The 17058-nt window shown below is 40.1% G+C and overlaps 2 protein-coding genes across 2 annotated transcripts in view; both read left to right on the forward strand.

The window, feature by feature from the left end:
• Positions 1–17058, forward strand: part of cndp1 (carnosine dipeptidase 1) — a 149696-nt gene that overhangs the window by 15517 nt on the left and 117121 nt on the right. The gene's annotated exons all lie outside the window — the stretch shown is intronic.
• gpd1l (glycerol-3-phosphate dehydrogenase 1 like) lies at positions 1093–16058 on the forward strand. The gene is made up of 8 exons (XM_074654456.1): positions 1093–1277; positions 2818–2992; positions 4030–4170; positions 8347–8485; positions 10887–10999; positions 12679–12915; positions 13140–13246; positions 14864–16058. Exons 1-8 carry the CDS (start codon positions 1234–1236, stop codon positions 14958–14960), a joined length of 1053 nt encoding a protein of 350 aa, XP_074510557.1. The 5' UTR covers positions 1093–1233; the 3' UTR covers positions 14961–16058.

Raw genomic sequence — 17058 nt, forward strand, 5'->3', positions numbered from 1 at the left:
TCAAACTGTATTGTTTTATTTATAAGAAATTTATACCCTTAACATTAAGTTTCTCTAAACACTATGCCACTGACCTTTGGGTGGTATTCACACAGGGTGCTTCCTGTTTGAAGACTGCTCCACCCTAATCTATGATTGGACATTTGAGAAATTATGTGATTCTGATTACATGACACCACGGCTTGTGTTAACCAATATTGGCTTTATTTGTTTGTTTTGTTTGACTGGAGTCTAGGTGTCCCACATTAAGGCAACTCACCTGCCAACAAACTGAACAGGCTGGTGAGGAAGGCTAGCTCTGTGGTTGGATCTGAACTGGACGATCTGGAGGTGGTGGCAGAGGGGAGGATGAGGAGGAAGCTGGACCCCATCCTGGATAACCCCTCCCACCCCCTCCATGATGAGCTAGTCAAGATGAGGAGCACCTTCAGCCACAGACTCATCCCCCCTCGGCACAACACAAAGCGCCTGGGTCAGTCCTTCAGCTGGTAGCCATCAGGCTCCACTACCAAGAACTGACCCCCATATGAGAACTATGAGGACTTTAAGAACTTTAAACATGCTCTATCTGCAACCATCTTGGACTCTAACCACTGGCACACTTTACACTTACTTTACACTACACATCCTATATACCACTTTATAGACTGCACATATGTACATATTACATTTATTTATTGACGGACTGTACACACTATGTTCACCCATTCACTCTGTATCTTTCATATCTCTATTATTGTTTTTTCGCATTTTTGTATACCCTTACCTCTCCTGTGTTTCACTGTGTTTACCTCACCTGTGTTTGCTGATGTTGCTGCTTTGACACCTGAATTTCCCTCCGGGGATTAATAATGGTTCATCTTATCTTATTCTATCCCCTATGATGTCATCCCAGTAGCCCATTGAAGGGCTTTATTCTATGATCTTTATCATGAAAAACACAGTCCATGCTGCATGTGTATCTTTCTATATGAGCATTTGTATTCAATATCCATTATTCATCAACATGTCACCCTGTTATGTAATCTGGAGGCCACTGTTTACGTCAACACGCACGAGAACTACAACTCCCAACAGGCTTGTGTGCGCGGCGCATTCTACGACGTCACCAGAAGACGACGCGTATCGTGCCGCTCCTCTCGTTGAGAACAGATCAGAAGCGTCTCTGCTGCTCTGCTTCCTCTCTCATATAGATATTATAAATCACAGAGACACAGAGCAGCTGGACCGGTGATGGCCTCTCCGCTCAAAGTGTGCATAGTCGGCTCTGGAAACTGGTAAGCTGTGAGGAAGAGGAGGATGAGGAGGATGATGATGATGATGATGCAGGACATGATGCGCTGCTGCTGCAACCTGTTGGGATGTTGTATCTGTATGAATGTGTTGATGGTGTAGTTTAGTGCGTGGCAGGAGGACTGGGTGTGATGTAATGTTACTACCTCCAGCCGCAGCATCAGGTGAGAGGTCAGAGGTCAGTCAGCTGCCTTGCTGAGCTGTATTTCAGAAGAAGGTGGTGTTGAACCACCAGAGATGTTTCCAGGTTAATTAACACCAGGGGTTGTAAAGCAGCAGTGGGTAGAGATGGAGCAAATAGGATTCAAAAAATCTTATTTGGCTTCGTTGAACTGCACTTTACTGTACACCAACTGTCCATCAGTACTATTCAGGTGTAATTCTCACTGTGCAATATCATTTTCCATTTGTGCAATCAAGTCTGTTTATTGTGAATACTGTATATACTGCTTCTTTTTTATACTTCCTTCTATTTAAATGGTTCATATTTTCTTACACTTTGTTTAGCTCTTTTTTCACTGTGTTAGCTGATGCATCTTGTTTTTTGCATCATCCCCTTTGCTGCTGCACACTGCACATTCCCCCACTGCGGGACTAATAAAGGAATATCTTATCTTATCTTATTTTACAGGTCCACAAATTTCATGGTAATTAATTAGGTGATAATAAGCAAGTAACCTATTTGAAGTTTATTTTGGAATTACTGTCAAATTACTCCAATATTTACCTCCACATTTATACTTTATTATAGACGTTGAGCTACGGACTTGGTGAAGTAAGAGGAAGCAGACACGTGTTACTAGTTTTCAAAATAAGGTGTTAAATAAGGGAACTGTATATACAAAATCCATATATGGAAATAAGATTGATTGATATTCACCAGAAGTATAAAACATTACATGTCCCTTATAAATTAAAAAAGAAAATACCACTAATTTGTGAGGGAAATGTCTCTGAAATCTTTGTCCTTCTTTTTGGGTTACTGGAAATGACTGATATATTTTTACTTCAGGACATCTCTGACTACATACATGCTGAATATCAAACATTTTTACTGTATTCAATTACATATTTTCCAAAGTAAAAGTCCATAGAAGTGTATGATTCAACTTTTTCCCATGGTCTAGTATTAAAAAAGTTAACAAAAATCACAATAAATCACAATACTTAAAAATCACAATACATATGAAATCGGCATCCAAAGTATCTTGATAGTATCGAATCGGGAGATAGGTGTATATCGTCACAGCCCTACAAGTTAGAGTCTCTTGTTGACCTTAACTGCTGTCTTTGAATGTGGGGAGAACGTGTGATCTTAACGCAGAAAGGCCGGGTTCAAACGCAAGAAGTTCTTGCTGGCCACTGAGCGTCCATGCTGTCCATCACGCTGTCATATGAATAATACATCTCCTGTGTAGGGAGCTTTCAAGTCTTACCAATCTGTGGTGCAGTAAGCTTTCAGTGTGAGTGAGTTGGGGTGAAAGTGAAATCAAGCTGACCTCGTGACCTCTGCTTTGGTTGCAGGGGCTCAGCCATCGCCAGGATAATTGGAAACAATGCCACGTCACTGCGTTTCGCCACCACGGTGAAGATGTGGGTGTTCGAAGAGAACATTAATGGCAGGAAGCTCACTGACATCATCAACACGGAGCATGAAAACATCAAGTACCTGCCTGGATACAAACTGCCAGAGAATGTGGTAAGAGGAAGGAGGATTGCAATCTTCTTTGAGTCATTATGAACTTCTCGCTTCTTTTGAAGCTGTGCCAGCATCCGATTGGACTGTTATCAGGCCATTAAATAGGCGTTATCTGTCACTATAAGCACCATAGATATGGGTCAATAGGGGCCTACTACATTGTAAAAGTGAAACTTAAAGGCAACACGTTCTAACATGTTGTAAAAACTGAATAAAACTTCACGTTTTGAACACAAACAAAAAGGTTTCCTTAGGTTTAGGCAAGAAAACTACAACTTCTTTATATTTAGGCAAAAAAACTACGACTTCTTTAAGTTTTTAGCAATAAAACTACAACTTCTTTAGGTTTAGGCAATAAAACTACAACTTCTTTATATTTAGGCAAAAAAACTACGACTTCTTTAAGTTTTTAGCAATAAAACTACAACTTCTTTAGGTTTAGGCAAAAATACCCAATTAGTTACCTTTAAGGAAAACCATTGTGTTTTGGGTTAAAATAACAACAAATACAAAGACAACTACACATTGTTGGTTTCACACGGGATGTAAACTCTGGTCTCCCATCCACCGTTCCTGACCTCCATCCCTTTCGGAGCTTCAGACTGCTATACGTCATAATTACTACGGTCGCTAGAGGTCGCTGTCGTGTTCTTTTATACCTTTTTTCGGTGCTCTACCATGTGAATAGATGATAAAACCTAGTGGGTGTAGTAGGCCCCTTCTGACCCACATCTATGGGGTGACTGATAACGCTTAGTATTTTATAGCCTGACAACTGTCTAATTGGCTGGTTCTAGGTACAGCAACACTGTGTTGGTGGCCACAAATGGCAACATTGTCAACAGGAAACAGGTCGTAACCACATTTATTATTGAATTGTTGTTGATAAAACGGTTCAATAGATCTGACTTTTTAACCAGATTAAGCCCAGTTATAACCAATGTTAACCTCCAAATCAGTGTTAAATGAGACCTCACATTCAAAGCCCACCTCGTGCTTGGTTTAGATTTGTATGTGTCTTTTGTTTTACCTCACAGGTGGCTGTCCCGAAGCTCCGTGATGCTGCCGAGGGAGCTGACCTGCTGGTGTTTGTGGTCCCTCACCAGTTCATCCGGAATCTCTGTGACGAGATGGTTGGCTGTGTCTCTACCAAAGCTCGGGGAATCACACTCATAAAGGTAATAATGCTTCTTCTGCCTCATAGAGCTGCTCCACGCCACACTATCTGCATTACTCGACAGCTCCACACTCTGCCACAAACAGCAGAGATACAGTTAGACATATTCTATTTACAGTTATATAATGAATATGGGCTTGAAGTGCAGACTCTCCAGCCCGTTCTCATTACCGGGGCGTTAAGTACCGATGCTTTGTCACGACTGTTGGTGTTCGGTACAGCTGCACACGGCACCCTTTAGCGTCGGTGTGAGACTCCCCAGGTGTTTCATTAATAAAATGTAAATCCTTCCGCAGCAATAGTAAACACTACGAGAAAATGCCGTGCTGACGTAGTTTAAAGAGTGAAAAGGCACACCAGGCAGGAGGGAAGGGAGGTGGATGGGTCCAACAAAACACAAGGCTTTCATCCAGGAGGCCGCTGTTCGTGTCAGGTGTGTCACGTTACAATCAGCTGATCGTTCGTGTCCCGTGTTCACAACGTTCAGTGTCATTTTCACTGTACAAATGTAGTAGATTTAAGTCCAACCAAGTAGTTCTTTCCTAAAACTAACTAACTAACCTAGCACTTTTGATCATTTACACTTTGACCTGTGTTAGATATTGCTGCTACTAATCCTTGTGATTGTCTTTTTAACACATTTGTTGTTTATGCGTGTAAATTAATTGTCTGTGTATTTCTGTTTACACGCTTGCTTCCCTTGAATTGTCCCTTCAGGGACGAATACAGTATTTTGAATTTAATTGAAAAACCAGCCCTACTTGGGTTACTTAAATATTTAAAAAAAATCTTTAGAAGTCCATGTTTTGGCAAAATGCTCCCATAGATTTGACCACTAACACCTGTATGAAACATTGGTGTCTATCTCATTGCAAAACTACAAAATCCTGAAAGGACTAGAATTAGAAACAGGAAATTAATATTCACACATTCGTAAATAATTTTGCAGACATTATCTTTTCATATCGGTTTAACTATTGCACAGGTTTTCATCAGAATCGGTTGTATGGTTGTGTCAGAGAGCGGACTGAACTGGCTGTAAATCTGCTGAAATCTGCTTTTTATAGAACACATAATTCCTCTCAAACAGAACAGGCTGTCTGCTCAACTCTGGGCTTGTTTGGACTGTCATCTACATTTTCGCTGCAGCCCAGATGACACGGATGAAAGCTCAGCCAAAGACACACACACACACACACACACACACACACACACACACACACACACACAACACACACACACTGTCCAGCTTGTTTGTGTGTAAAATGTGTGTACATGTTCTCGCCAGGTAAAAAGGCTGATTACTTATGGAGAGGGGGGGGGTTATATGTTATATCATACGAGGCTTTAGGTGCTGCGGGACTGAGACAGACGCCAAGGCTGTATTTACCCTCGTTTTCCCTCAAAATAGAAAGTCAGGAATCAGGAGCAAACTAGGCCACAGCTGTTGCCTAACTGGCAGTTTTGAATGAAACTAATCCTTCACAATAAAAGCATTATTTTTTTGATAGTATTTTTTTTCTTTTTTTTAAGAAAAAGAACGTTATTCACAGATATTTAACATAGAGCATTTTCACTTTCTCTACTCCCCCCTCCCCACTGCCTGGACAAAATAACATATGATATATCTACACAGGGAATGATGGTTCAAAACTGAGTTGTAAGATGTAAAAAAAAAAAAAAAATTAAATAAAGAAATTAATTAATTAAAAAAAATATACACAAAATGTATAAAATAAAACATACATACAGATAAATTAATTTAACTTTGAAATATAAACAAATTTGTAGTTGTTTAAGTATATAGGCTTATTTACCACCAGTTATTAACACTACATTCCCGTGTGTAGAGCGCTCAATGAGCGGTTCCTGGGGTGGGCTAATCCTGACGAATAAAATTCACGTGCCTGCCTAATTTTGGGGAAGGGTCTTAAGCCTTTCGAAATACGACACTAAAGGGTCCCATGTTGCATGGAATTTTTGGGTTAACCCTCTGACGGAATATTTTATCTTTCCTAACTTAAGGAATAGCATCAGGTCATTCATCCAAGTGGAGGCTTTAGGTGGGTGTTCCGATTTCCACGAAAACAAAATCCTTCTCCGAGCAAGAAGAGTTGCAAAGGCAAACACATCTTTTATTTTATTCGTCATTAATATACCCTCCTCTGGAACTACAAAAAATCACTATTTCAGCACTGGGTTGAGAGTCTGAAATACAGAAGCCCAGAAGTTGTTCAGCTTATTACAAGACCAGAACATATGAGTGAGGTTTTGCCTTTTCTATGTGTCATAAAGGCGCCATTGTGCGTAGGATTGTTTCCGACTCGTGTGATCCAAACATTTGCAATAACTCCAGAGCGTTGTAATGTCCAAAAGTCCACCAATCAGCGACCTTCAAGTATGTGCTTGAAAAATTCCTCTTTCAACTTTATTAAACAAAAACATAATCCAAAGATGTTATCTGCTGTTGTGACAGCTGCAGTTTTTCAAGTTAGAATGCAAAAAATATATATATATATATATTAAAAACACTTTACGCACGGTGCGTATGGATTACGGCTGCTAGCGCCACTGTGGCATACTATGTAAATCCAAGGCTTTATAATGCGTTTGATACAGTTAACAGTAGCATTTCATGTTTTAATATCTACAAAAATCCGTCATTTTAGTTCCTCAAAGCGCCGATGTCTTATAGTTGTTATAAATGCAATTTATTAACACTTCCAGACCCCCTGTCTATGTGTGTGTGTGTGGGATGTGTTTGGTGTTTCCATATGAAGCAGAGTCTGCGTCACCGTGTCTGTGCTTCAGAGACGCATTTAGTCCAAATCAGCAGCAGAAGAGGAAGATGAGATGAAAGTGTGAAGGATGAGACGTTCTGTCTAGTGTTCTCCTCATCACCATGTTCTGCTTTAACCCACAATAGACCCGTTTTAGTCTTTTTTTAGGGAGGTACGCAGGGTCTTTAGGGGGAGATAACAGGTCAACAGTAGATGTCACATAGAAGTGGTGTACATCATCTGAAAGCTGGGAACCTGGAGATTAATTTGAGATGCTGCTCAGCACTGAGTGTCAAGTTGTTCTAGTCATGAATCAGAAAAAAGGTATAAATTAATTAATTAATGAATCAATAAAAATGAATTGTAAAGGTGTATAAAGGTTTAGAACATTATGATAGAAGTATATGATGGTCATCCCCATGCTCTATTATGTCTCGTAAGTTGTTGCAGCAATTTTTGGGTTGATACCATTTGTTACACAGATTTGGTGCTAAATTTAACCATTTTTTACCACTCGAGAATTTATAAAAAATGATCAATAATCCCTCTTAAATACCACATTCAGACACCAAGACCTTGAGGAACACCATAGAAAAAGCCATGCTGTGATTTGGTATCAAAAACTTTTGACATTTGGAGATCTCTGTAAGAATTGGATTTTTCGGCGATTGGATGGCGAGCACTTCTGTTGTGTAAACTGCTCAGAAACCCCCTAATTGTCAATCTAACTAGGAAAAAGCCATCCAGCCTCTGCCGGTCGCAGCAGATGGCCGCCCACCCAGAGCCCGGTTCTGCTCCAGGTTTCTTCCCGCTAAACGGGGAGTTTTTCCTGGCCACAGTGCGCTTGGTGGATCTTGTTTTGCCTCCTAACTATGGTGTACGGTCTAAGACCTGCTCTCTATATAAAGCGTCTCGAGATAACTTCTGTTATTATTTGACGCTATATAAAAATAAATTGAATTGAATTGAATGCTCTAGGTCTCTAGTTTGTGGCTGTAAAGTTTCATGAGGCTGTGATTATCCTAGAGGTCACCACAGGTCATTTTATACAGTGAGGTCATGTTTACAAAAAAATGGTCTCACTACAATGAAATGTCTCCTATGGGGACTAACATCATCACACATGAATACAGTTGGGCTCATTGGATCCACAAGAGTCTCAGCTTTACAGTGATACACAATGTATGTAATTCCGTGGTTGGTACCAATGGATTCTTTAAATACCTGTGGTTATAAATGTTAATATGTCTAAGTTTAGAATGATAGATCTGAGTCTGCGTGACATTAACACCATATTCAGGTGCCATACCCTCCGTTTTCCCACATCCACAATGTCTATCATTCTCCCCCCAGTCACACCCACGCTCCTCACATCCGTCTGTCTCTGTGTCCGTCAGGGTATAGACGAGGGTCCCGGGGGCCTGAAGCTCATCTCTGACATCATTCGGGAGAAGATGGGGATTGACGTCAGCGTCCTCATGGGAGCAAACATCGCCAACGAAGTGGCAGCTGAGAAGTTCTGTGAAACCACCATCGGTAAGAGGGACACATGTGGCCGTGCGGTTAAATGTGAAATCATAGAACATTATGGTTATACAATAAAATAGCCTATCATATGAATTAGAGCCTGACCAATACTGATTTTTGTGAAGGTGATATCAATAATCTGACAATCATGCAGTGCCCGATATACATGTTAAATATAACATACGTAATATAAACAAACGTGTGTTATACAGACAGAGGTTTTTCTGCATAATGAGTACTTTAGATATCTTAATAACATATTGATAATGATATTAATAATACTTGTATGTCAGTATAATTTTAAATGCAGGACCTTTACCTGTAATTTTTACATTGAGCTTTCCAGACTTTTTCTAAAGTAAAGGGTCTCAATACTTCTCCCACCACAGTTATTAAAGAGCTAATAGTAGATGTGTTGGAGTCGACTGTGTCTGGATATTAGTTTTCAACCTGGGCTGCAAAAAAGCCGACTTTCTATTTCAGGAAAGGGATTAAAAATAAATTGGAGGGTGTGTAATATTCTCTGTCTTTGAGGTCTATTTCTAAAGGAGCAGTCTCATTGTGTTTGAAGCAGAGTTCCGGGCTATGTCTTTGTTCCTCAGTATATCCGTTAATATTTCAAGACTCCGGAAAAGAAGCCGACAATATGTACTGTCTGTTTGCTGTAATCAGAGGAAGCTCATCAAAGGACTTTGCACATGAAAGGTGACAATATCCCTGTTTCGACCGCGGGAACCAAACAGGGTCTAAATTAAGTTCTGGGGACATTTTACGGTAGATTGTTAACCAACTAGCTGTGTGGGACATGATCACAATTGACATTTAAGCTATTGACTTTGACTGTAAAGGTCTTTCACTGTAGTTACTAGCATTGTCAACATGCTTTGTTGAAGGCCTATTCTTTCAACATGTGGAATCAAATAGTTGGATAAAATTTGACATTTAAAAGGACAACATTTGGTTGTTTGCGAGTAGAGCTGCTTTACTGTAATTGCAATACCAATACCTCCTTAGCAGAGTGGTAGCACTAACTGCTAACAAGGTTTTGTGATATTCAGGGTAGGCTAGCTGTGCTTGTTTGATGGCTAATTAGGGCATTCCTTTCAACAGTCAGTATGTCTTTTTTTCATTTTTCATGTGGTTTTTGCATCCTGTAAGCCAATTACTTTTGTTTTTTTAAAATATTAAGTTAAATTAACATGTAGTTCTCACACATTTTGGACAAACAGGGTGTTTCGATCTAACAGCGATCTTCATCAGGCATTATGAAGATCCGTCGAAGATCTCTGTTAGATCGAAACGTCGTACATTAAACTTGCTGGGTGCTTTTTAATACAGTGTGCAGGGCTTCTATTTGACTCACACATTTTAGCCCATTAATTCATTTCTAACTACTTTACTACTTTCCTAACAAACATTGTTTGCAGATGATGTGTCACTGCACTACGAGAATGCACTCTTTGTCACACGCCACTTTGCGGTAGCTTCACATCTAGTAAATGATTTCATCATTTTACGGAACTCTTTTACCCCCAAAAAAGGTGGGGGGTAATACTTTCTGAAAGTTCAGGAACTTTCAGGGTGGAGTTTGCAGGGATGACTGTCGCTGATTGGTCAAACACACACACACACACACACACACACACACACACAGCGCTGCTGCTTCAACTGTACCGTTTCATTCATAAACAAGGAAGCACTCTAGTATGGACTTAGGACCATTTTAGGACGGGTTGAGAGCATTTCTTTTTGTTTGGTAACATTGAAAGTAAAGTTAGGCTCTGCTGTCGGCTTCCTGACCCATTCAAAAAAAGACAGAAAGAAACCGTTGGAGTGAGCTGTAGAAGAGAGAGAGAGACGTAGAGCGGCGGTGCTGTCAATGAGAGAAAGAATAATTATTTTTTGATTGTATCAAGGCGTTAACAATCTAAAGCACCAATAAATAACCATCAAACACTCAACAGATGATTTACTGTGGAGACAGACGCTCTTAGTTTCATTTCATTCATTACATCCAACAAGCATCAGTAAATATCGTCACAGTGAGACAAAACGCTTTTTTTCCAGCCTGTGTTTTAGATGAAACAGGCGACACACTGAACTACAGAGTGTGTTTACTGCTGTGACCTCCAGCAGCCCTCGTCTCCTGTCATGCTGCTTCTTTATATGTCAGCAGACTAATTTGCCTAATCTTCAGAGGTCTTTAGGCCGCAGAGGAAACGCAGACAACAGTGGGCTGAAGGAACCTTTTAGTTCCTTGAAAAGTAGTTCCTGGGACTAAAAGTCCCGGGAACTTTTGGTGAAAACCCAGCTAATGTAAAGATGGTCAGGTGCTTAATGGAAAACACAGTGCTCAATGGCTGTAAACATCTTAAACAATAATCTATAATGTATATATGTGTGTGTTCAGGCAGTAGGATTCTGGAGAACGGCCTGCTGTTCAAAGAGCTGCTGCAAACTCCAAACTTCAGAATCACAGTGGTGGATGATGCCGATACAGTGGAGCTGTGTGGAGCTCTGAAGGTACACTACCACACTCACACACACTGTACACACATGAAGCTAAGGAAACCGCTATATCTATAGTTATTGATTATTATGTATGAGGGTTTTAAGTAGGGCTGAGAAGATACACCTATCTGTATATTGCGATTTGATATTAAGATTATTGTGATTTTTTTTAACTTTTGTAACTCAAGGCACCCTGTGCCAGGCGCAGCAAAGCAGCCCCAAGACAAAACCGATCCTCCTCCATGTTTGGTGTTCTTCTCTTTGAAAGCTTCATTTTTTCGTCGTCGAGCTGATTTGCCAAAAAGCTCCAGTTTTGACATCTGTCCAGAGAACTTCCTCCCAGAAGGATTGTGGCTTGTCAATATGCATTTTAGCATTCCAGTCTAGCTTTTTATGTTTTTTTCTTCAAAAGCGGACTCCTGGGTCTTCTTCCATGGAGCCCACTTTGGCTCAAAAAGTGACGGATGGTGCGATCAGAAACTGACCTACGTTGACCTTCAGTAGGTTCAGCTTGTATCTCGTTGGCAGTTATCCTTGGTTCTTTTTCTACCATTCACACTGTCCGTGTATACATACAGCAAGTATACATGACAAAATAGCTTTACATTTAATCACTTTTCAGGAGGAATGAAGCATTATTTCAATGAGCTGCAAGGGTGCCAACACATTTGAGCATGTCTGTATATACAATATCACCATTTTGTGAATATGCTAAGCCCACATTTGCAAACTGCTCTAAGGATTTTCATCGAGATGAAATAGTCGTAAATAAATCTTTGGAACTTGATGATAGTCCATGACAGATTTTTAGTAGGGCTGTCAATCGATTACAATATTTAATCGCGATTAATCGCATGATTGTCCATAGTTAATCATGATTAATCACAAAGTAATCACACGTTCTTTTTATCTGTTCAAAATGTTCCTTAAAGGGAGATTTGTCAAGTATTTAATACTCTTATCAACATGGGAGTGGGCAAATATGCTGCTTTATGCAAATGTATGTATATATTTATTATTGGAAATCAATTAATAACACAAAACAATGACAAATATTGTCCAGAAACCCTCACAGGTACTGCATTTAGCATAAACAAATATGCTCAAATCATAACATGGCAAACTGCAGCCCAACAGGCAACAACAGCTGTCAGTGTGTCAGTGTGCTGACTTGACTATGACTTGCCCCAAACTGCATGTGATTATCATAAAGTGAGCATGTCTGTAAAGGGGAGACTCGTGGGTACCCATAGAACCCATTTTCATTCACATATCTGGAGGTCAGAGGTCAAGGGACCCCTTTGAAAATGGCCATGACAGTTTCTCCTAACCAAAATTAATGCAGGTTTTGAGCGTTATTTAGACTCCTTCGTAACAACCTAGTATGACATGGTTGATACCAATGGATTCAATAGGTTTTGTAGTTTCATATGATACCAGTATCTTCACTCTAACTTTACAACTGAGCCCGCTAGAACCTCTTAAATATCGATTGTGTTAATGCAATGTGTGGTATTATCATGTTACCTTTGACAGCCCTAATTTTTTGCATTGTACTTTACAGAGTATGATATGACTGTTATAGTTATTGTGTCATTTTTGGAGACACTGGTACACCAATGCTTGATGTGCTCCAGATCTACAGGTTACTTACTGTATGTGAATGTATGTGCTCTTTATGTTCGGAGCAGAACATCGTCGCAGTGGGCGCAGGCTTCTGCGACGGGTTGCGGTGCGGCGACAACACCAAGGCGGCTGTGATCCGTCTGGGGCTGATGGAGATGATCGCCTTCGCTAAACTCTTCTCCAAGAACGGCTCAGTTTCCACGGCAACCTTTCTGGAGAGCTGCGGCGTGGCCGACCTCATCACTACGTGCTACGGCGGCCGCAACCGACGAGTGGCAGAGGCCTTCACTAAAACGGGGAAGGTGGGTGCACCACCGTCACCAGTGACTGTAACACAGGACATACTGGTGGATCTCATGGACCTCCGCTCTCCCGGTTTCTCTAGTGTGACTGTTAAACAATGTCCACTTGACGTTTATTTAAAACTTTGCAGGCGCAATTTTCAAGTTTTAAATGAAAAGAGCTACTTTCTTTCAAATAGTATGTTTTTTTCCATTTCCATGAATTTGTATTGTGTGCTTGTCAGAGCATCGTGGAGCTGGAGAAGGAGATGCTGAATGGTCAGAAGCTCCAGGGTCCGGCCACCTCAGCAGAGGTCTACCACATCCTCAAGGAGAAGGGCCTGGTGGACAAGTCAGTATACGACAGTCTCTTTCTTTATTTACCTGTCTGTCTGACGTGTCTCACTGTTGTTTTGGTATTTAACAGGCCTCTCTGTGTATCATGTTAAATCATTACTGCAATAATGTTTAGACTTAAAGGAATAGTTTGACACTTTGGGAAATACACTTATTTGCTTTCTTGCCGACAATAAGATGTTCAGATGGATATCATAGCGGGACAGTTAAGCACAACAATCGTGCATTTTGCGATAAAAGCAACACATTTGGTTTATATGTTATGAAAAGATAGAGATATATGGGCACTGCAAATTTGGCCCCTGAGGGCCGTGGCAGACATTTTTCAAAAAAGGCCGTCATATAGGCGCTTAATATTCCTAAATGTTGCAGAAAACTGATTTTTATGACTCTTGATGATTTCCAAAGTGAGTTCAAGCTGATTAGATCAGACGTCAGAAGATAACAGACAGGTATTTTCCCTCTTTTTTTTTTTAAGGCTTTTTAAAAGCTTTTAACCTCAGAAAAACACAAAAAACAAATAAAAGGAGGCATGGTCACTCAAGGGTCAAACTTCACCCCCTCGCCTTCATGACAGAATGACAACCAACACAACTTTAAAATGGCAAGATTTTCAGCTTTCCATCGGAGTATTTCTCTTTTTATTAGCTGAACAGTTGCTAGAGATATCGCTGCATAAAGTTCAGGACTGCCGGTAACCTCTAGTCCCAGGTCGCATGAGAACGTTTTAGTTTGGGTAGGCGCTTCAGGTTCATACAACAATGTTTTACTTTTGCAACGGCCTTCATATCTGAGCAAGGGAGCTGATATTTGTCTGGTCTCTAACCTGTGACCAAGCCCACTTGGTTGAACTTATAAAGTAACTAAGATCAGTCTCCTGTTGGAATAGCTCTCAGGGTCAAAGAGACACACAAGCTAATCCACCACGGCAATGTGCCGACTCCAGTAGGATTAGAGTTTTTTGTTTTATTTATTTTTTGGATATGCAATAGCACTTTTTTGTATATTTGTGTTGTTGTTTTTTTAAACAATGTATATATAATATTTGTATAACATAGTAAACGGTGGCCGGTTTACAGCATGATACAAGAACTGATGAGGCAGGTTACTGGGGACAAAATGTCTGCCACGGCCCTCACGGGCCAAATTTGCAGCGCCCCGATATCTATATCTTTTCATAACATATAAATCTAAATCTGTACAAAATGTGTTGCTTTTATCGCAAAATGCACAATTGTTATGAATATTTCAGGTTAGCTGCCCCACTAGTCAGGGCCTTTAGAGGTGTTAGGTGTATTTAGGCAGGCTAGCTGTCATCTCTGATGATGTCACCTCTGAGAAAATGCGATGGAAGGAATTTTGTATTATTTTTTAACATTTTATAGACAAAACAATAAGTTTATTAAACAAAACAAATCACCAGATTTATAGATAATGAAAATAATCGTTAGGTGCTGCCCTAGTGTGGATGAATTATAATATCATTGATAATGATGTCATCATCTTGATGCATGTAAATTGGGCTTTGACGCAGCACATCAGTACCTCATGATGCTCCCTCTCATTCCCTCTCAGTGTCTTGTCTCAGTGAGTCTCTCCGTCCTCTCTCCAGGTTCCCTCTGTTCACAGCCGTCTATCAGATCTGTTTCGAGGGGAAGCCGGTTCGAGAGATGATCTCCTGCCTGCAGAGCCACCCGGAGCACATGTGATCACCCGGTGGGTCCGCTGAAGGGATTCACTCGACATGTTCCACCAACATCAGTTTAGCATTAGGTACTAATGCTGTCAAAAAAAACACAATGTCCTTTATCAGTTCAAGTTCAATTACAAAAAGAAATGAAAAACTGGAGTTGCCAGATTTCCAACAGTGTTTTTTATTAGCGGGCGATAGAGGAAAACAGATCTGAGTCTTAGAATGCAGAGAGAGTCAGCTCCTCCTGTTTGCTAGATCTCACCTCCTCTCCTCAAGATGAATTTCCTCTCAAATCCAAAGCATTTGCAGACCAACTACACAGCAACTCTTGAGCCCCTTACCTTTACCCCCTTACCTTTGCAAATAATGTATATTTCCACTTTGTGACCAAGTGTTTGAAATGGAACCTGTGTTTTCTTATTGTGACAGTACAGTGGTTATCTGTAGAGTGTGGCTCATCAATGTCAACAGACAGGCGCTGTCCATATCTTGAGACGACTAACAATACCAGCCATACAGGCCTGTCTGTGGACACCAGTGTGGGACTGCATCTGTGTCATACTGATGCACAAGCACAACAGCAGTAGACAGTGCATTGTGACTTGGGAGAACATTTACTGTGTTTCAATATTTTTTATAACTTCACAGGGTTTGTATTGTTTTTTTATTTTCACTGCGACTCAGGTAAACATACCGTAGTGTTGAAAAGGAATAATGTCAATCTCCGTCTTCGACATCCAGCACTGGAAATCTTTTGCCTTTTTAAATGGATTAAATCTGTATGGGCAGACGTGAGTTAACAAAACCTACAGCATGCTAATACTGCCTTTTGATAAACCAGCATTAGCTCAGTGTTATTAAATCAAATCAGTCATATCTCTGTGAGCTTTTCTCTTTAAACTGCCAAACTGTTGCCAAGTAAGATTGTATAGAGCTCTTTTTTTGGTTAGGTATCCTCGTAGTCGTCTTGGGACTGTCACTGTGTGCTGGACAGTCCCAGATGCTTCCCGTTGAACAGTGTAGGCCACGTTGGGACCAGCTTGAACACTGAAGTCTTTTGTCCTGTAAAAGTGAAACATACAGTGTGTCCATTAAAGCATAAATCTCACCTTTGTGTCGCTTGTACAAAGTGTGTTTTTGAGTGCAATGTGAAAACTGGATACTGGATACTGTCTTAGAAACCACTTCATTCAGCACATGATCCAAAAAGTTATCTCTTCCTGGTTTGCTTCGAGGCTTATTGAAAGAGGCTGGGACACGGCTCTTGGGGTGTATAACAAATGCACAGTGTTACTGGAGCTGCGGTCGTGTGTTACGATTTGCTCAATTTCCACAAGTGCAGACCAGATTTTAATGCGCATGTGTTGCACCCCAAAGATATGACGCGTAACCTTTCCTCTTTTCACCCTCCTTGGTTTGCTTCTGTGTTGTGCGGTGCACTGCACATGTATATACATATATATATATATATAAATATATAAGTGTATATATATATATCTATATATATATAGATATAAATATATATATATATATACACACACAACATATATTTATTATTTTTTACCCCTATCAGCAGCATTAACCCCGTAATTGTATTATATCTTCAACTGTGCAATAATGACTTCACAGTACGATAGTTTAGTGCAATAATTCAGATATGCAATAATCTGGTTTACTCTGGGATTAACACTGCATTGATTTATACAGCACATTTAAACTAATATTCTTATTTATTTATATTACTACACATTTGGGGGCAAAGGAGGACGGTCTGCAGGACAGATAATAATGCACACAGTGCACTTTCATAGACTAAGCTACTGGAGTTACCCTGCACTATACTCGTTTTTAACAGTCTCTTCTGCACTATATTCATTTTTGATTCACAGTCGTGTATCACAGCTGTTACCCTGCACTGTATTCAGTTTTAACAGTTTTCTTCATCTCCTTGTATTTTTATATCTGGTATATATATTTTTTTGTACTTTGCACTACTAACTTTTTTACTGCCTTTTTACTAACAGGTTTTGCACTATGGAACTGTGATGCTGGAAACTTGAATTTCCCTAGGGATCAATAAAGTTACTATCTATCTATCTATATATCTATATCTA

This window comes from Sebastes fasciatus, chromosome 12 (genome assembly GCF_043250625.1).
Source record: "Sebastes fasciatus isolate fSebFas1 chromosome 12, fSebFas1.pri, whole genome shotgun sequence".
In the NCBI taxonomy this organism is placed as follows: Eukaryota; Metazoa; Chordata; class Actinopteri; order Perciformes; family Sebastidae; genus Sebastes; species Sebastes fasciatus.